General features: G+C 48.3%; 1 protein-coding gene and 1 long non-coding RNA gene across 3 annotated transcripts in view; both read right to left on the minus strand.

Moving 5' to 3' along the window:
- Window positions 1-17853, minus strand: part of CRY2 (cryptochrome circadian regulator 2) — a 34165-nt gene extending 16312 nt beyond the window's left edge. For both annotated transcript variants that reach the window (XM_040495354.1, XM_040495355.1), the window contains exons 1-5: window positions 17624-17853; window positions 9342-9450; window positions 6434-6576; window positions 4628-4812; window positions 3798-3886 (exon numbers count right to left, since the gene is read on the minus strand). In XM_040495354.1, the coding sequence (XP_040351288.1) occupies window positions 3798-3886; window positions 4628-4812; window positions 6434-6576; window positions 9342-9450; window positions 17624-17838 (741 nt within the window). In that variant the 5' untranslated portion in view covers window positions 17839-17853. The remainder of the gene's footprint in view (window positions 1-3797; window positions 3887-4627; window positions 4813-6433; window positions 6577-9341; window positions 9451-17623) is intronic.
- Window positions 14179-16042, minus strand: LOC121043488 (uncharacterized). The gene is made up of 2 exons (XR_005796845.1): window positions 15474-16042; window positions 14179-15243 (listed from the first exon to the last, which is right to left on the minus strand). It is a non-coding gene; the product is annotated as an uncharacterized LOC121043488 (long non-coding RNA).
- Window positions 17854-20924: the final 3071 nt, after the last annotated feature.

Genomic DNA, 20924 nt, shown 5'->3' on the forward strand with positions numbered 1-20924 from the left:
TTAAGTTTTTTTTAGTCTACATAGTTCCTGTCATTTCTTTCTTTCCCTTTAAAGTTTTCTGCGAAGAGGGGCGCCTGGGTGGCGCAGTCAGTTAAGTGTCCGACTTCAGCCAGGTCACGATCTCGCGGTCTGTGAGTTCGAGCCCCGCGTCGGGCTCTGGGCTGATGGCTCAGAGCCTGGAGCCTGTTTCTGATTCTGTGTCTCCCTCTCTCTCTGGTCCTCCCCCGTTCATGCTCTGTCTCTCTCTGTCCCAAAAATAAATAAACGTTGAAAAAAAAAATTTAAAAAAAAAATAAATAAAAAAAATAAAGTTTTCTGCGAAGAACCCAGGTCATTTGACTTGTACTGATTCCCGCAGTCTACATTTTGCTGATTGCACACGCACAGTATATTGCTGCAAACTGGTGGCCGGTACCAGAGACTGGGTTGGACTCAGGTTTGACTTCTTTGGCAAGACTGCAGGGGGACATAATGCCTGACTGTCTCTCTTTATGGGGGTTAGCAGTCATTGATGCACAATGCGTCATCACTGAAGGTTGCAAAATGTTCCATCATTCCATTCTCATTTAAAAATAGGGATACTAGGGGTGCCTGGGTGGCGCAGTCGGTTAAGCGTCCAACTTCAGCCAGGTCACGATCTCGCGGTCCGGGAGTTCGAGCCCCTCGTCAGGCTCTGGGCTGATGGCTCAGAGCCTGGAGCCTGTTTCCGATTCTGTGTCTCCCTCTCTCTCTGGTCCTCCCCCGTTCATGCTCTGTCTCTCTGTCCCAAAAATAAATAAACGTTGAAAAATAAATAAATAAATAAAAATAAATAAAAATAGGGATACTGAGGGGCACCTGGGTGGCTCAGTCGGTTAAACGTCTGATTTCGGCTCAGGTCATGATCTCACGGTTCATGGGTTCAAGCCCTGCGTCAGGCTCTGTGCTGATGGCTCAGAGCCTGGAGCTACTTCAGATTCTGTCTCCCTCTCTCTCTGCCCCTCCCCCACTCGCACTCTATTTCTCTCTCTCAAAAATAAACATTAAATAAAATAATAAAATAAGATAAAAATAGGGATACTTTTATAAAGAGATGCTTGCCCTCATCTATTTTGGGGAACCAGGGTCAAAGATCATACACTGTCTCCCCTTTTTGGTGACAGCACCTAGTTTCCTTGCAGTGATCCAACCTGCCCTACTCTCAGTCCAACTGGGTAAAGTGGAGCCGAGCTCACCTTCTGACTCTGGGAGTAGTTTGGCAATACAAGTTTGACAGGGAGACACCCCTTCCTCGGCCGTGGTGATTGAGTCAGGGACTGTCACACGACCCGATCCAGAGTGAAATGAAAACACTCCTTGGGACTTTTCCCAGAGCTTTTAGAAAAGAGGCACACTACTTCCTCTGGTGTGCTTAGCAGACCGAAAATAAGCTTCTGGTGACCACTTTGCCACTGCTCAAGGAAAGCCTACCTCAGGGCTCAGAGATGGAGAATGTATTCCTGGCAGCATTACTTGGACACCTGGATCCACCTAAAGGCTACACCTTGGACTCCTAGTTAACTGAGTTCAAAAACTCCCTTTTTCAAAAGCCAACTTGCAAATACAAACTGATTAATAAAACTCCCTTCCTCTTTGCTCCCCTAACACTCTGAACTGCTCTTTTCCTAACCCTCAGAGTACCCTGTAATTCCTCGTTTCATGTCTATCATCTAAAATAGACTAGTTCTGGAAGCGGACTCTACGCTTGCCTCATTGGGCAGTCTTTTTAGTAGCTAGGCCATCCTGACACAAGCAGATGTTCACCTCAGATTTGGAGAACTGAAGACTGAAATAAACCTCCTGAGACAAGGTCACACCCTGCTCACAGGCACCTTCTCTTCTCCTAGAATGTAGGACACGGTGTTCCCTCTGACCACCACGGAGTCTGAAGGGTCCTGACACAAGGCCCCATGACAGACCACACCCTCCAGGGGCATGTGGAAAAGGACCCTGACTTCACGATCTAAGGGGACAGCCCTCCACAAAATGCTTTTAAGGTGATGATAATCCATGAGATCATTAAGTTAGCTCTTTATACTTGTCAGTCTTATTCTAGTCCTGCCATCCCATTTGTGATCTCTACCGCTCTGCCCCCTGAGCCCAGCCTGTGTTCTTGTGTACCCAAGGATCTTTGGGTAAAGCTCCTTATGTGGACAGGGACAGCTGGTCCTCCCCATAGCCCTTGGACATCAGTCTTATCCTTTTAAGTTGGTGGGGCTGGCTGGGGTGGCTGATGGTAACACGAAGATAGGGCCATCCCAAGGGAGGTGGGTTCTGTGGCACATTTTCACTGCTGGTGAGGCACCTCCAGGGCTGGGAAGCTTTCTTCCCTTGTAGGTCTGCCTTAGTCTCCTTGTTCCATTGTTATCACCTGGCTGCTGGGCCAAATGCCCACCCATCTGAGAATACAAAAAGTTGAGAGCCAGTCTATCAGTCTATAAAACAGCTGTGGTGGACAGGAAACCAGGAGCTGACTCAATCATGAGAACTGTTTCTGCTCCTCTAGTCCTAGGGTCATGGAAGCCATGTGACATTATTAAGGAGTGCCTTTGAGGCCTCCACTTCTTTCCTTCCCCTTGCCAATTCCCACTTTACTGGGAGGTGGACCATTTGTTCTCTGTGTCCAAACATACGGAAATCAATGCTGAGGGGGCCCAGCAAAAGGTGAGGATGGGACACAGAAACACAAAGTAATTAATCTTCTGGACTTCACTGACCAGACACCCTCTCAGTAAGGGGAACCTGTACAAAGATGAAAGAAAAGCAATCTAGTCTAAGTTTTGGAATCACGTAGAACAAGATCTCACTCTACAACTTGTTAACTGTGTGACCTCAGGCAAGTTACTTATCCTCTCTAAACCTTAATCTCCTAATCTGTAAAATGGAGAGCTTAACACCTACCTTGTAGGGATGTTGAAAAGAAAATAGGAAATAATGCAAGCAGATACTTAACTCAGAAAAGCTCAGCCCAGTGACCAGCATGTGGTAAACACTCACTAAATGGTAGTCGTTATTATTGTTGTTACTGCCATCAGGAAGATTTTTCTTTTTCTTTTCAAAATTTTTAAAGATTTTTCTTAAAGCAATTTTTTTTTTTACTGTTTATTTATTTTTGGGAGAAGGAGAGACAGAGTGCAAGCAGGGGAGAAGCAGGAAGAAAGGGAGACACAGAATCTGAAGCAGGCTCCAGGCTCCAAGCTGTCAGCGCAGAGCTTGACGCAGGGCTCAAACCCACGAAGTGCAGGGTCATGACCTGGGCCGAAGTTGGACGCTTAACCGACTGAGCCACCCAGGAGCCCTAAAGATTTTTAGTTTTTAAATTTTAAAAAAATTTATTTATTGAGAGAGAGAGAGAGAGAGAGAATGACAGAGACAGAGAGAGGGAGGGAGAGAAGGGAGCGCCCATGCGCACAAGCTGGGGAGGGGCAGAGGGAGACAATCTGAAGCAGGCTCCCCACTGAGCATGGATCTTCAGACCATGAGATCATGACCTGAGCCGAAATCAAGAGTCTGACGCTTAACCGACTGAGCCACCCACAAGCCCCTAAAGATATATACTTTTAAGTAATCTCTAGACCCCACGGGGGGGCTCAAACTCACAACCCCGAGATCACAAGTCACATGGTCCACTGACTGAGCCAGCCAGGTGCCTCGGAATATTTCTCATTTTCAAACACTCTGAGGGAAGAGGCACTAAGGGACATGAAGCTGACTCTCATATCCTCTGCTGCCTGGATCCTGGCATCCGAAGTTGTGTGTCACAGAAACGGGGGCCATACCTTCCGTTCCAAATGCTTATCCAGGCGGGCCAGAGCTTCTGTCTCTCCTCCTTGCCAAACAGCCGGGCCAAGTCCTTCAGTGGGGAACCCTACAAGAGGAGGAGCAGGTCATGGAACCAGAGGTCAGGCCGTTTCAGTGATAGCTCAACAAGTCTCGACACGTTGTGTTCTTTGAACCTTGTGGGAACTGAACTATGTGTTCTAGGTGCTGCTGGCACTGAGATCACCCTAACATTTCAACATGTGCCAGGTCATCCTGGTTCTCTTTCCACTGTCACGTTTTTATCTCCTTTCCCTTGCCTTCCCTATCCTGGCCACTCCTCATTCAAGACAGATGAGAACAATCCTGTACAGCTTGCCCTATCAGGTTGGCTGGAAATGACTGTGGTTTTCGGGTGAGAAAGGCTAATTTTGTTCGGATCAAAAAACGCGGGATGGGGGAGGAAGGGGAGAAAGGGTACAGCCAGTGACCTGAGGGGCTGACAGACCCCCTTTCAATGGAAACAACACTAGTTATCTTGGTGTCGGGGAGCCCCACTGATGCCAGCACTAGACTGTGCCTGTATGTTCTGGGAGAGAAAAGTACAAAAACAGGAGCATAACATAGGATGATGTATACGAGTAAGAACAGAAAAAAAGACTGGAAGGACATACTCCAAAATCAGTAGTGGTCATCTCTGGGCAGGGGGGTAACAGTGATTGTTATTTCCATTTTTGTTTCACTGTTCCTTCTATAACATCTGTAATAACATGCATCACTTTGACAAAGGAGAAAAAACCCAGTAAGTTATCTTACAAAAAAGAGGAGGTTTGGGTCAGGAGGTACGCACCCAGCTCCTCCAGGGAGGGCACGCCATAGGCTTCATCATGGTTCTCCTGGATCTCGGCCCTGCAGCTCTCCATCTGCTGGCTCGTCACGGAGCCCACGGGCTTCTTGGGCAGCTCCATGCGGCTGATGATGGCCTGAAAGCGCTTGTAGGTAAGGGGTGGCTTCTGCCCGTTCAGGTCGATAATCCTGGGAATCCCAAGGCACACCTGATGTCACGCATGAGGCCTTTCACTTCAGGTCCCTGCCCTCCCAGAAAGCGGCCCAGACTTGGAAGGCTTGGAGGGTGGCTTTCCTCATCCACTCACAGGTCCCACCCCTAAGTGGAAAGGAAGGGGCAAGGGAGGCTACATCTCCATTTTATCGAGAGGGAAAATGAAGCCCAGAGAGCTGGAGCAGGTGCCTCAGGTAATGGAGCAAGGTGGGGCCAAAGGTGGGACTCAATTCCAGGTTCCCTGGTGTCGACGTGGAGCCTCCTAAAGACAGAGACTGACCGTATCTCTCTAATCACAGAAAAATCCCCGCTAGCCTTCTTGGTACTCAGCCTGTGTGTCCACGCCATGGGAATCCCCACGGCCCTTCCTGTCTTTCCCGGCATAAGCCTTCAGGAAGTCCTTTGACAAGAACTGCAAGCATGTTCTTCTGTTGAAAAATCATTCCCTTCTTGGTCCCAATTTGTTAGAACAGAGACATGGAGAACAGACTATCTTTCCTAAATCAGAGATCGGGGCTGCGGTCAATAGCAGTAACTATTTAAAGGGCGTCTGGCAGTTCTCAAAGGTTTTTGTTGTTGTTGTTTTCACGAGCAAGGGAAACAGAGACAAACTCAGGTTAAGGAAAGAAGATATAGGACTGAGGAAAACTGAGGCCGTTTATACAGAATGCATTGGGGTGGCCTGGAGCCAGATTCCCCGGGCTCTTCCTGTTGGCCAAGAAGCAGCTTACGCAAGAACTGGCTGGCTGGGTAGGTTCGCTGGGGATGTGAGGTTGGCTGCTGCCCCTGCAGTCACCTCCCCTTCGGCTGGCACGTGGCAGGAGGAGGAGCTCCACACCCAGCCGCTCCTCCTGAGAGCTAGCTCACGTGCAGAGATGTGTGACCTGGCCTCCTGGCAGCCACCACTAGCTTGGGGGGGGGGGGGGGGGCCAGGGAGCAGGGATGGCTGCTGGCTTGGCAGCAAAAGCAGCGGCAGCAGCAGGAGGGTGACAGCTCTGCCAGGGAAGGGGAGGGGAGGGGAGGGGAGGGGAGGGTTTCCTCCTAGACACTCTGAAAGCACACAGGCCTGTCCCTAGGGAAGGAGGCTGCTCTGTAGTTATCAGCCCCCCGCAGGGATCTCTAGAGCCTCCTGCACAACATCTAAATACATGGCCTGGAAACCCAGATAGCCAGGGGAGCCCGGGGAACTCACATTAGATACAGAAATTGGGTATATGAGAATAGAGCTCTGTCAGGAAGGTTACCAGGTAGGGCCCACTGAGGTCAGACGGCAGCCTTTCAGGAGCAGGACACAAGTGGGAGTGCGAGTGGACGGGACAACAGATTAGGGGCAGATCTGTGAAGACCTTGCATGGGGATCCTCACTGCTTCCATCCCTCGGCCTTAGTGAGCCTCTTTGCACCCAAATTGGGTACAGCTCTTTGTGATCTGTTCCACAGGCCCCAACTCGGACCCATTCTCTTCCAGATTCTAGAAAATGCCACACCTCATGTGCCAGGTGGCTCTATCGGTAAACCTCCCAGAGTTCTGCTCAGCAGGGGCCAGAACCACCAACTCCCATAATTGGCAAGCTGAGCCCAGGGACCCATTTCTCACCTGTCCAGGTCATAGAGAGTGTGAGAGTTCTCAGTCACCACCTCCACACCGGCCTCCTTGGCCATCTTCATGATGGCTGCGTCACGTTCTTTCCCAAAAGGTTCAGAATCGTATTCAAAGGTCAAGCGGGTCACCCCCCATTCCTGTGGAGAGAGAATCTGTTATGCTAAACACTGTTTGGGGAGGAAAATGAAGCAGAGAACTCTGCTCCTTCCTTACAGGAAACGAATCTGGAGACCTGTCAGAGTGGGCTGCAGAACAAACTAGGGACAAAGACTTGAACTGGAAAGCCAACAATCTGAGGTTCACAGGTTTGAAGAGAGCAGGTCTTTGAGGTGAGGCCAACAGCATGGTGACAGTGGAGCCCGAGACTGGTGGAAGCAAGAGAGAGGTGGGTAGTCCTGTATGCTTGCTGGGCCCTGGGGGTAGGAGACTGCAGCAAGTGGCTATAAATACAACGCTCCCAGGGGAGGCCTACTGGTGGAGACAGCGCCCAGCATGCCTTTCCCGGAGCTCCTCAGGGCCCTGCAAACTTCTGCCTTGGTTTTCTTGGCAGACTTGTGCTATGTGAAGTGTCCTAATGGTTTCCACGGCAACAGTCCTGAGGCCAGTAGCAAACAGAGCTCACAGGCTCTACCTAGCTCTCTCAGCAAGTCGGGGAAGGAGGCGCGATTCTTAGTCCAGAGGTCAGAGAAATCAGACCAGAGGGGCCACATGCTAAAAAATAAAGGAATTCTTTTCTAAGTCTTTAGTGTTTTCTAGTAGAATTTTCTAGATTTCCTTGCAATACTGGGAGAAAGCTGGCCCAGTAAAAGATGTACAGATAACTCACAGAAAGCCCTAGAACATGACTGTCAAGAAGAAATCCATCTTCCAACCAAAGTCTCTGGCCATAACCCCCCAGGGCAAATGCCCTTTCCATAAGGGACCTGACTCGGCTCTGTCTGTGGTGTGGGTCCTGAGAGGGCTGACTATCCCTCATCTAGGATAACAGGACTAAACGTTTATTGAGCCTTTACCATGAGCCAGGTACCATGTTTAGCAATTCATATAGATGACATTGCTAAATACTCATAACTCTGTGGATAGTAATAAAATATTATTAGATGCCACCTTCTCCAAGAAGATTTCCTTGACCTTCTCTTTCAATAGGATTTTCCCGCACCTGGCGCTTTTTCCACCACAGCATTTACCATATGGCAATGAAGCTGCCCATTACTTGTCTATTTCCCACATTAGCGTGTGAACTCTCAGAGCAAGAATGCTGTCTCATTCATTACCCTAGTACCTAGCAGGGGGTCTAGGACATACTAGAAGCTCAATAAATATATAGTAGTCACCTCTGATCTGAAGGGGATGTGTTCCAAGACCACCAGCGGATCCCTGAAACTGCAGATAGTACTAAACCCTACATATAGTACCGTTTTTTTCCGACACGTACTTACCTATGATAGAGTTTAATTTGTAAGTTAGGCACAGTAGGTTAACACAACTGTAACTGATAATAAAAGAACAATCAGAAAATATACTGTAATCAAAGTTATGTAAATGTGGTCGCTCTCTTAAAATACCTTATTGTACCGTACCCACCCTTCTCTTTGTGATGATGTGTGAGATGACAAAATGTCTGCATGAGATGGAGTGAGGTGAATGATGTGTTAGGCGACTAATTGACCGTCTGACATATAGTCAGATCATCTGCTTCCAGACTACAGTTGACAGTGAGCAACTAAAACTGCAGATAAGGGGAAGGAGAACTATTATATGCTGAATGGCTGAATGAATGATCTATCTGAATTTCTGGGCTACTGCTGGGTTGGCCTCTGAGGTGCTAGGAGGAGAGGAGACAGGGGACACAATGCAGAGCAAGAAGCGAGGCACGTGTGTTTAATGGTGTGGGGGTTAAGAACACAAATCTGGAGTCTGAGAGCAGGGCTCAAGTCTTAGATCACCACTTAGCTGCATGACCATGAAGTTATTGTTCCCTCATCTATAGAACAGGGACAGCTGCAGATACTCTTAGGCGGCTATGTGAATTAATACACGTAAAACACTTAGAATGCTGTTTGACTCATAGTCTGCCCTCAATGAACGCTGGCTGTTTTCAGCACTATGTGATTTGTGTGTGTACGAGTGTGGGATGTGGGGAGGTGAAGTGAACGAGAAGGTATTTAGTAAGCTGCTTGTCTTGACATGAGACCTCTCCTCTGGTCTTTCCCCCCAGGAAGAATAGGGAAGGGAGCTGGGGTGGAAAGGGGCATAAAAACAATCCTGCACTGCTGTGGATGAGGACAGACTGTCCCAGAGCTCTCTGTCCGTGAGTACATTTGCCTCTGTTTGGACCTTGAAATGTGCTTTAAAAAGAAAGGGGCTGGGGGTGGGGGCAAGTGGACTGGCTACCTGATAGAGCAGACAGAGGCCTACATGGTACCCAAGTGAAGATTTGTATCAATCATTTGCCCCAGGGGAGGCAGGGAGCTCCCTCAAAAGGGCTGATTTTGTTCCCAACAAGAACATAGCAAGACAGGAAACACCCTGTGCTAAATAAAAAGGAAAACTTGTCTTCAAACTCCTGGCATAGGAAGAGCCCTAATAAATCTTGCTGGCTTGAGCCAAGAAAACATCTAAGGAAGCCAGTGGCATCCGGGGTGGAATAACTCGCCACATCCCTTGTCTGGATTGAGCTGGGAACTTTCCAACAAGACAGTGGTTTCACAGAATTTTTCCTTTAACACAGTTTCCATTCTGTCGGCAAGCTGATTGGCTTTGCTCCCAACTTCCCTAGAGGCAGCAGTCAGAGCACGCTGACCGGTTCCATTCTCTCAGTCAGAACATCACCTCATTTAGTCTGTGGGGACACTATGGAGAACAGAATCTCACCGTCTTCTCTAGGACTCTGCACACGTACCTTGAATAGCCTTGGGAACACGTCAGCGGGCTGTCCCCGGACTACAAACAGGCGAGAGTTCAGTTTCCTCAAACTTGTATCCAAATCTTCCAGAGACTGAAGTAGGAACCTGCAGAACCCACACAGGCCTTTTAGAGGTGACATAATGAAGAGGCATTCTTTTTCCTAACAAAGCAGGGGGAAGCTTACACTATGCTGAACAAGTAGCATCATTAGTACCAGGACCAGAGAGACCCGGGCACTACTCCAGCCATTACTTAACCTGTTTAGCTTTTTTTCTTCTAATCTGGAACATGGAGCTGATGTTGGTACTGAGCTCCTAAAATTGCTAAGAAAAGAAAATCAAATAATGCGTGAAAAACATTTAGTGCAGTGCCTGGCTTATAGAAAGGCTGGGACAGATGTGAGCTGCTCCTCCTCGGGCTGTTTCTCTGTGGATCTGAGGGAAGTCACTTATTCCCTTGCAGCCTCGGGCCCTGTGTATGAATATTCACCCATTGTAAGGCTGCTGTGAAAATCAAAAGGGAGAACAGGGGAGAAAGCCATCTGAAAAATAAGAGCAATATTGTGTGGAAGCCTGAGGTCTTACCAGAGAGGAACAAGACTGCGAGAGCCCTGGCAAACCCTACCTCCCCGAGCCCATCGGACCCCTGCCTTGTGCATTCACGCTCTGGGCTGCACCTGTCTACCTCCGCACGCCCATAGCCTGGGCGGGTCCCCAGTTCTCAGGGCTTTGTTTGGCAGGTGGTTCATTCTCCAGGCCTCCAGCTGCCAGATTCTCACCCTAAGAGAGAGAAGGCCTTAGAAGGTACTTCTCTATAGGATACCCTCACATGCTTTTGGGGGTGGGGATCCCAGATACTCAAGAGACCTAGTCTTGAGAGCTGGATCACCATGGGGAAGGAAAAAGCATTTGCTAAGTGCCTTCGGTGTTCTATTTATTATTATGATGTGACCGCAAACATTCATTTACTGTTCGGTTAGGCACAACCACCTTTCTGAGAAATCTATCAATACCTTTTTATGACGCGTTTTTTTTTTTAAGTTTATTTAATTTATTTAGTAATCTCTATGCCCAACATGGGGCTTGAACTCACAACCCCAAGATCAAGAGTCGCATGCCAGCCAAGCACCCCTGACATGTGTTTTATTTTTAAATTAAATGAAATCAACATTTTAAAGATAACTATGTAATTCAAAATTCAAGTTGTAAAAAGTTCACATGGTAAAAAGTCTCCCCTTTGTCCATGAGGGATTTAATTCCCCTCCACAGAGACAAACAATGTCATTGTGTTATTATATATCCGTTATGCTTTTTGACGTGTTTTCTTTTTAATTCTCTCAATACATTTTGAAGGGAAATATCTTCATTTTATAGATGAGGAAAATGAGACACTGAGAAGATAATTAATTTGCTTAAGATCATAATCGTTAAGTGACAAGGCTGGGATAGGAACCTGTGCCCCATTTCTAAAGCCTTTTAGTGACACGCCCGACACTCTTCCAGGGGCTGAGATGCTGCCAGACCTCATGTGTTCGGAATCTCTCTGACAAACACAAACCTGACTATAGGCAACTCACTGACACTCTGATCTTCCTCATGAACTAAGCCCTGACAGGTCAGCCTGGTTCGCAGATACCACTGCTATCTATATTTTGGTATCTCCCACCCATCTCTGTCAATGACGGAAATCACTAGGTTTTTTTTTGAACGCAACGAAACCCTGTGCCTCTTCCGCAGCACACATCACATCCCCTGACGACTGCAGACTTAGAGAAGCAGCCACCGTTCCCAGGCTGCCAACTAGAACCAGTCCCCACTGCTGAGTCTGACGTCTGCGACATGACACTCCCATGGCAGCGAATGCCACAGACCCACATTTCAGCATGAGCAGAGTCCTGGGCCCAGCCCAAAGCATCATGCCAGCCAGCAGAGACTCTCCAAGGCGATGGGAATGGAGACTGTTGCTTCATGCAAACCCAAAGCTCCGCCTCTGTGAATTTCTGTTTTTGAAAAACTGACGCCCTTAAAAAAGGAAAGCTAAGCCGGGAGTGACGCACTTGTGTCGGCCTCCTCCCAGGCTGCACCATTCCTCTCAAGATGAAAATAGGAGAGACCCATGTAAATAGCCTCATGCCACCTGAAACCTGGGCCCTGCCAGCGAGAATGCTGCAGGTGACTGGAGACCTAAATTCCACAACCTCAGGGTAGAAGGTCCTTCATCTGCGGCTCCCAGGAATGTCCTTGCCATGCACTTCGGTGGCCTCCTCCCTCACAGTCCCCCAGGCTGCACAGGCTTTCAATCTGAAGCTATAAATAAGGCTGACATGCACACGAAAGCTAGTTTCCAGCTGTTTCTACAGAACTTTATTTCCAGACCTCATTTACTGAAAGGAGAGATTCCTTGTAAGTAAGTACTTAAAGTACTTACTCTCAAGTAAGATAACCCCACAAGAACCCTTTTCTTCTTTGACATGAGATGTCTACAGCTGAAGCAGGAAGCAGAAGGCCCAATTCTGAACTCAGCAACCAAATGATAATAATGATAACAGCAACAACTAACATTTGATGAGCATTTACAATGAACCCAGCACCAGTCTACTTATTTTACACACATTATCTCATTTAATTCTCAAACTGACCTATGAGGTAGACACTACCATTATTCCCATTTTATAGCTGAGGAAACATTATTCCCATTTTATAGATGAGGAAACCGAGGCACAGAGTGGCCAGAATTCAAACCAGGCCGCCAGGCTCCACTGCTTCTTGACCAGGACTTATGATGTGAGTGCTGAGGCTGTGCTGTTCAAGACGCAGCCACCAAGGAGAACCACAGCCAACAACTTTGCTACCAGATCCTTGCTCCTCTGAGGATCAATGGCTGTGAATCTCCCAGAAGCTTGATGAAATGCAGAATCCCAGACAGACCTCCAGGATCAGAATCTGCATTTTAGCAAGAGCCCCTGGTGATTACTTTGCACACTAAAGTTTCACAAGCACTGTTCTAGAAAGCTGAACTTCACTTCTAGCTTCTGTTTACAAGTTGCCTTTTTTTGCTTCTAATTTGTTTCTACTAAACTTTCTTTGAGATCCTGGTTTCTGCCTCTTCTTTGGTGCTCTAGATATGCTTTGCTACTTCCAACTTCCCCCCTGAGTCCAGCCCTACAGGGCTTCTCCAGGAAGGAGGTTTCAGGATGGCCCCTATAAGAGGCAACAGGCCCCCCCTGGAGCCCCAGCCTCCAGGCAGCCAGAGAAAGAGAAGCCACTGCTATGGTGGCTCACCTCACCTGCCAGGTGACAGCTTTGCGTAACACCAAAGAAACAGGGAGTTGCACTGCTACTGGGCAAAGGTTCACTGGGGCCGGTGTGTGCATTCTTTCACTGGAGAGAATTTTGGGCCTTTTGCCCTCCTTTAGAGCCCTCCTCTCCACATGGCCAGTTACTCTTTACTCCAATAAGGGTGGACTCTAAAAGAACACTGGCCTGTGCACTGGAGATACCAGTGTTTGGGGCTGGCAGCTCACCCTTGGCAGCTCTAAGCTGAGCTCACATGGCCGAAATTTAGAGCACACGGTCCTATGTGAGCAGTTAAAGCTCACCCTTAGGATTAGACAACACGTGCAACTGAGTTATATTACGTAAGTGCTCTGGAGCTAGAGGCAGACAGAACTGGAAAAGGCCAAACAGGGACTTCCAAAAATACAGAAAGGACTGTAATTCAGGGACTCCATGCGGCTAGCGTTTTAGAATAAGACAGGCGGATTTTTAGAGAAGACCTTCCCCAGAGATGGAAGATTCTGTGTTGAGGAATATTTTATTTGCTGTTAATAGGAGGAGGGAGGATGACAGTGAACTCTTTTTTGGGTCCAGATTGCCCTTGACCAAATTCCTCTGCTTCAAGCCAAGGTTATCTAACTACATGATGATATCATAGGCCTGCCCAGACTGACTACCTAGGATATTAATAGAAATTAATTTATCCTAAGTCAGAGAGTGTAAGTCCCATGGAAAAGGATAACCTATATCCACAATCCATAGCAGGGATTGATCTCTCACCATCACTCTGAAATTAGGAAAGAATAAATATATTTTTATCTGAGAGAAAGATGAAGGTTTTTATCACTTTTCCGGCAAATGGAAACATTTCCTCAGCAGCAGAACAGTAATGTGACTCGCTTGGATACCAGTGTGAAGAGCTCAGAGAAACTCACATTTCTCCCCCAGTAGACTACAATGCTCAATCCCCTGCTTGCTGACCGAGTTCCAGGGAAGAACCGGCTAAATCGACAGTCTCACAGTGACTAGCTCCCAGCACTGGGATGAGACACACTTGTTCTCATCAGGCATGCTGGGGAGGTTCCAGTTCACCTCACTTATTAATTCTGAACTATACAGGCTTATATCGTATTTCTACCAACTCCCCCTGTCCCAGAAGCTCCTGAATGCACCTGCAGCACAGAGCTAGGGAGAAAATGATTTAAATAAAGGTTTTAGTGAATTGTTGCCAACACCCGATCTAAGTTGCAGGAGCAAGAGGAAGGCAATACCCATTTTTAAATCCAGAAGCTGATTACCACGCCCCCCCCCCCTTTTTTTGGGTGGTCCTCACTGCAGAACCTCCTTCCAAATGCAACAAATTTGGGGAAGGCAGGCCTGGGGAAAATGGCAAAGGATTAAGCCAACTAGCGCTTGATGAAAAAAAAGTCCTGAGGCTTATGGAGCTACAATTAGCCCATCAACTTCCCACTACCACCAAGGCGAGGAGTATGCTAGCCCTTCTGCTATGCTAATAAATATACAGATTTCTTGGTTGCCTTTCTCTGTCCTGTTTTACTCTTAGAAAGTGCCATTCATGGTTATTTTAATCTGATTCATCTGCTGAAAATGCTATGCGGGAGTAAGTGTAGGAAGTGCAGGAAGAGAACAGAATCTCAGATCTCGATTCCCCCCACCTCTTGCAGATGGCCCACGGCCCACCCTTTCTCGGGAGGCTTCTCTGAGGCAGCAACTGAAGTATCTGCAGAGCCTGGATGTTATGCTGCAGCACAGTTCTCCCAGACGACTCCCAGAGCCAGAAACAGCCGCTGGAAGATTACACATATTGAAGTTATGCAGAGGTACGGCTGGCTCCATCACTCTCCCAACCCCCAACCGAGTGTGTAAAACAGTCCCTCAGCTCTGCCCTGGATCTGACCACGGGAGCAAAGTGGACGATGGGGGTGGCAGCAGTGCGACTGCTTCCAGGTCCAGAAGCAGTTATCGTATTCGATCTGTCTTGTGTTTTTTCACCTCTTCCTTCTGAATGCCAAAGCTAATCAGCCTCCCTGCCAATGCACTGCAACACATCTCCCAAGCTGTCGGGCTTGAGCCTGTGGTTCTCAGGCTTCACGGCACATGAGAGCTTTAAAAACTCTGATGCCCAGGCCATAACCCAGAACCATTAAATCAGAATTGGGGGAGAAGGAAGTCCAGGCATCTGTTAAAGATCTTTTAGTGATTCCCATGTTCAGCAAGACAGATGCTGCTCTGGTCCGTCCCCCTATTTTATTTATTTCGTGGCATTCAGTTCTCCTGAATCACGATTGTTTACTTGTCCTCCTTCACTAAAATGTAGGCTCCAGAAGCTCTGGACACCACAACGGCTTGTTCGTTACTATGTCCCAGCAGCACCCAGAGCGGCGCCTGGCAGATTTTAGGCCCTCATTAAATCACTGTTCGATTAATATCTACATGCCTACACGGCCTTTGACTTCAGGATTTAACTCGGGCATGCGAGCTGCCACGTTCCTCTTCTCCTTCACTTGTTCAAAAGCACAATCACAAAAGAGTGACCCACAAAAATCCATACACACCTAGATCCTAGCAAACCTGCGTTTAAACAGCAACAGTGAGGGGCGCCTGGGTGGCTCAGTCGGTTAAGCGTCCAACTTAGGCTCAGGTCACGATCTCGCAGTCTGTGAGTTCAAGCCCTGCGTCGGGCTCTGTGCTGACTGCTCAGAGCCTGGAGCCTGTTTCTGATTCTGTGTCTCCCTCTCTCTCTGACCCTCCCCCGTTCATGCTCTGTCTCTCTCTGTCTCAAAAATAAATAAACGTTTAAAAAAAATTTTTTTTAAAAAATAAACAGCAACAGCGGTTTTGGTGTTGAGTTTTAATCTCCACTACCACATACGTGTCAGCAGTCTTATGCGATGTCCCCCAATATCCGGCAAAACGAAACGAAACAAAACAAAACCTCTTTCATGACCATGCAACAAGCAGGCAGTCAGACCGTATTTACTATGCTCTAATCGGCACACTGCCATAAGGAGAGGGGCAAAGTCTGAGGCCTTGTTTAACGTCCATACTAGGGACGGTCATTTGAGGATGTTTGTCAAACCCAACCTTCTATCTATAGAAACTGGAGCAGAGGCAGAGCAATAGAACAGCCCTGAAAACTGTGTGGGCAGGCTCTCCACAGGACTATCTTTAGTTGTTCTCTCTACATAAATGGGGCAGGAGGGGGCATTTAATAGACCCACTGCTAGGGGCACTCACTCTCCTAGCAGGGCACATGCCTTGGAGAGGAAAAGAATGGTGAGCTGACAGCCACTGTATCTTGGGGATAACGCTGCCCACCCGTTGCAACAAGGCCACAGGCAAACATTCCCCAGAGCAACACAAACAAACCAAGGGACAGCTGCGGGGTGTTTTAAAGAGAGATGGGGGGGCGCCTGGGTGGCGCAGTCGGTTAAGCGTCCAACTTCAGCCAGGTCACGATCTCACGGTCCGTGAGTTCGAGCCCCGCGTCAGGCTCTGGGCTGATGGCTCGGGGCCTGGAGCCTGTTTCCGACGCTGTGTCTCCCTCTCTCTCTGCCCCTCCCCCATTCATGCTCTGTCTCTCTCTGTCCCAAAAATAAATAAAAAAAAAAAACGTTGAAAAAAAAATTAAAAAAAAAAATAAAGAGAGATGGGTACACGATGTCTCCAAACCTCTTGGTTTTAAACCCTGGTTACAGAGAAAAGACATCAGCTACTTAGCTGTTAATCGTTCCCCATGATTCTGTCGACTGCAGCTTCCTGGGAATCATCAAAGAGGGGTCTCCTTGATATCACAGCTATCCTGGTCCCTAACCTCAGCGCATCAGTGGATAAAAATCTAATGTATAGAGGCTCAACTGTCCTTTAAAATTAATCTCATGAGAAGAGGAGGAAGCAAGTGACACTTTGGTTCCTCTTTCTCTCTTTCTTTCTTCTTTCTTTCCTTCCTTCCTTCCTTCCTTCCTTCCTTCCTTCCTTCCTTCCTTCCTTCCCTCCCTCCCTCCCTCCCTCCCTCCCTCCTTCCTTCCTTCCTTCCTTCCTTCCTTCCTTCCTTTTTTTTAAATCCTAGCAAGCTCATAGCTAGTGGCTGAGGGAATTCTCCAAAATGGGTTAGCATTTATCTAATGTTAAGCCAGAGCATTTGGAACGTGGCAGCTCGCATGCCCGAGTTAAATCCTGAAGTCAAAGGCCGTGTAGGAATGTAGATATTAATCGAACAGTGATTTGATGAGGGCCTAAAATCTGCCAGGCTCTCTAGCTCAGGACACAAAGTGCCTCCACCTGGACAAGCCCTTGGTGTTTTTATCATAAAGGGTAGACTGCACCTGCCTTATCTAATGCTAAGCCAGAGTCTCTAGAGACCTCCAGAGGCAGGAAGGTTTTGGTGGAGGGAATACAAGCAAGCCAGCTTAGAGATGACCTTCAGGAGCCCAGCAATGGGCTCTTTACTTGAAGAAGGCCAGAGCACCTGGTGCACTAGGACTCAGAAACCCGTCCTTGCCCTCACATCACAGTATCTCCTTTCTTCCTCTCCCAGAGCACACCCCTAAGAGCCCTAGACCAGGAGTCCCTGCTCTGCCACTCCCTGGCTGCCAAGTCTTTGGGCAGGCCAACTTGTGTCTCTAGGCCTCAGGAGTCCCTGATCAACGGAGAGAGAGCACGATCTCTGTCCCGCAGGAATGCTGTGGGGCCCCAAAGGGGCTAACACACAGTGCGAACGCGGCCGTCAGAGGTCGAGCCCTGGCCCACCCAGGCCATTACTGAGATGACGAATTGCTTGCCCAGCCCTGGCTTCTCCCTTCTGGAAACGCGGTTCCGTCTCCCGGTCCCACCTCCCGCAGGCCGGGGTCTTCCGGCCGTGGGGACTGAGGGGCAGAGCCTCCCTGTCTATGGGGCGGAGGCGACCCGGGCTGTTCGCGGGCGCCCTCGGAGCCAGGCCGCTGCCCCCCGGGCCCCGCGACCCGGCTCTGGACCCCCTTACCTCCAACGATTGATCCCCACTGAGGAGGAGGCCGCGAACCAAGGGTCCAGGATGTAAACGCAGCGTACGCAGCGCGCCCCGCGCACGGCCGCCAGCAGCGCGGGGTTGTCGTGGAGCCGCAGCCCTTTGCGGAACCAGTGCACTGAGGAGGCGCCATCCGCTCCGGCTGCCGGCGCCGGGGCCGCAGCCGCCGCCGTCACCGCAGCCGCCGCCATCACTGCTCAGACTGCTCAGGCCTCCGCCGCTCCGCCCCCGTCGGCGCCGCGGGCCCCACCTCCGGCCCGCCCAGTGACCTATGACGTCGCCGCTCCTCACCGTGGCCCCGCCCCCCGAGGCCCTAGAGTCCCTCTGCCATTGGTTGGGCGCCTCCCGCCGGGCGATTGGCCCAGCGACGCCGAGTCCGGCACCGCCCCCTCACGTTCCCACCATGTGTCGGTCGGCCGCTTTGGAGGTGGCGGGCTGGGCTGGTGACGCAGGCTGGAGATCCCTGTAGAGGTCTGGGCTTGGAAGGAGTCTCGAGGCACAGCGGATTTCCTACATGCGTCCTGTTCTAAACCTGCCGCTGGAAGCGGTCTGGGCTGGTGGGGAATTGCTATGACTCCAGCCAGTGACTTAACCAGAATCATCTGCTTCCACCTCTGTTACATCATCTGCAACATTCTACTACAGCGACCATTTATTGAGTCCATTTTATATATACCAAGCAACGTGATAATATCCTTACATAGACTATCTCATTCACTATTCTTAACGCAGCCCGGTTGTGTTCACTCAACAGACCTCAGTGAATGAGCTGCTATTATTCTCAATTTAGAGGCAGAGAAATCTGAGGCTGCCACAGTGGAGTCACTTGCTTGTATCATAAAGCTAATAAAAGGATCCCACCCAGATTATTCTGAATCCGAAGCTTCTCCTTTTATCCACAAAGCCCTACTTTTATCTTTGTGGAACTCTTTGGCATTTGCAAGTGACAGACTCTAAAGAGGGAGGAGGAGTGCCCTGATGTGCAGCAGTGGAGGGATTGAGAGTAGGGACTGGCAGTGTGGAGGATGTGGATTGAGACAGTAATTATGCCATGAGATGAATTTTTCTTTTGGTTCTGTTTAGTAGAACAGAGAACAATGGTCCCTCTTGTGCTCACAAAGCACTGAACTGGATTCGGTGTGGGATTCAGAGATATGGAAGACACTGTCCCCATTCCTCCCCTGGGGAGCCAAGTGGAGCCCTCTTATTCTTCTGGGGTCTAGCGCTGACCTTGATGATAGACTGATGAGTGGCAAGAGAAGCATATGAACACCTGCAGTGAAGTGTTGATGATGGGTTAAGATAGTCTAATTAGGCTGGGGCTCTGTGGTTATCAAGTGAAGAGTTTGTTTGAATTTGGTGCTAGGTTGTGCCCATACTCACGTCCCTTCCTGAATTTGGGAATGAGCAATGAGATAATTCAGCAATTTCGTGGCATTAATTGGCACAACTCTACAAACCACAGAGTCATTGCAATCCTAGGTTCTCATTTCTAGGGCTTTGCATAAGCTGTTCCCCCAAGCCTGAATACTTCAACTCCAGCTTGTCCTGTTATACTATACTTCTCAGTATAGATGTCGCTTTCTTGCTGTCTGGGCCCAGCTTGTATGGTGCCTAGCTCATTACGTACCTTCTTATGGTCACTGTGGCTTTAGTACATAGTACTGGAATTTCTTACTTGTCTTTCTGTGCCATTAGACTATACACTCCTGGAGGGCAGGGGCCATCGCTTGTTTACAGTTGAATTTTCAGAGTTTAGCTCGGTGTTTGGCACTCAGTGATTCGAATGGTTGAGGATAACTTGAGTAAAAGTTGAACAGCAACTAGTCTCAGTTGGCAGAAACCTTAAAGATCTATCCAGTCCTGACCTTGTCCCAGAGAGTGTAAGGAGATAGTTCTTCCCCCTACCCTCTTTTTCTCCTCTGAATTCCTGTGATACTTTCTGTATACTGTGGGTCCATGAGGTCAGGGACTGTGCTTTTCTTGTTCGTCAGTGTGTGCCCAGCACCATTCTGGGCTCTGATGTGTGGTAGTTGCTCAGTAAATATTTGAAGAATGATTGAATGTCATTTACCTCTATCTATTAGGCTATCATGACAGAGTGTAGTATAATGGTTAAGCCCAACATCTTGCCCATTTGGGGTGGCTGAGTTCAAATTCTGGTTCTGCTTTTCCTCTCTGTGACCTTGAGTAAACTAGCTGATCTCCCTGTTCCCCACTTTCTTAACGCATACAATAGGGGCGACAATAATATTGAGGCTATAGTAAGCATTTAATAAGAATTAGCTACTATTTTTTTTCTGAAAAGCAGGATCTGTGTCTGCTTTTGTCTTCCTTGCATCACGTGGCTCTTGGTCTTACATGTGATGAGCACTCTGGAAGTTGCTGAGTGAATAGAAGATTTTAACCGGTTTTAAAAAGACCTCAAAATTATGCCAGTAATGAAAAACAAACCAAAACAGAAATTTGTTACCAATCCCCCAAACCAAACAAATCAATTTTTTTAGATCTTCATGTTGCCTTCTAGACTTTGTCCATAAACATTTTTTTTTTTTAAGTAATCAAAGCAGAGGGGCAGTGTGGATACATTTTGAAACAAAATGTTAAGTATATTCTATATTGCTCTGTCGGTGTCCTTGTGTTTGTTATTTTAATGACTATATAATCCATCAAATTGATAAAAAGGAAATATTTTATTGAATGATTGCATATGGTTCGAGTATAATAACACGGTAACATTCAAGAATCAATCAGGAAGTGGGGCGCCTGGGTGGCGCAGTCGGTTAAGCGTCCGACTTCAGCCAGGTCACGATCTCGCGGTCCGGGAGTTCGAGCCCCGCGTCAGGCTCTGGGCTGATGGCTCGGAGCCTGGAGCCTGTTTCCGATTCTGTGTCTCCCTCTCTCTCTGCCCCTCCCCCGTTCATGCTCTGTCTCTCTCTGTCCCAAAAATAAATAAACGTTGAAAAAAAAATTAAAAAAAAAAAAAGAATCAATCAGGAAGTAACTCTGGCATAGAATAGTGGAGTGCAAAGTCCGCTTTTGGATTTTACACTTTAACAGGCACTTGGAGAAACTGAAGAGAGACTAAAGAAACCTGTAAATTGCTAGGGAGGTGAAATGTAATCTTGTACTATTGTATCTTTGAGAGAGATGAGAACGGAAGCTTCCCCTCGTAGCTATCCACCTGGTAATTTACAAGCATCTCTGAGCGTGGTTGCCCTGAGGATGCCAAACAGTTGCTCCTTGTTTCCATTAGGGATAGAACGAAAGAATCTAG

Source organism: Herpailurus yagouaroundi, unplaced genomic scaffold (assembly GCF_014898765.1).
Source record: "Herpailurus yagouaroundi ecotype Mexico unplaced genomic scaffold, PumYag 187, whole genome shotgun sequence".
Classification (NCBI taxonomy): domain Eukaryota; kingdom Metazoa; phylum Chordata; class Mammalia; order Carnivora; family Felidae; genus Herpailurus; species Herpailurus yagouaroundi.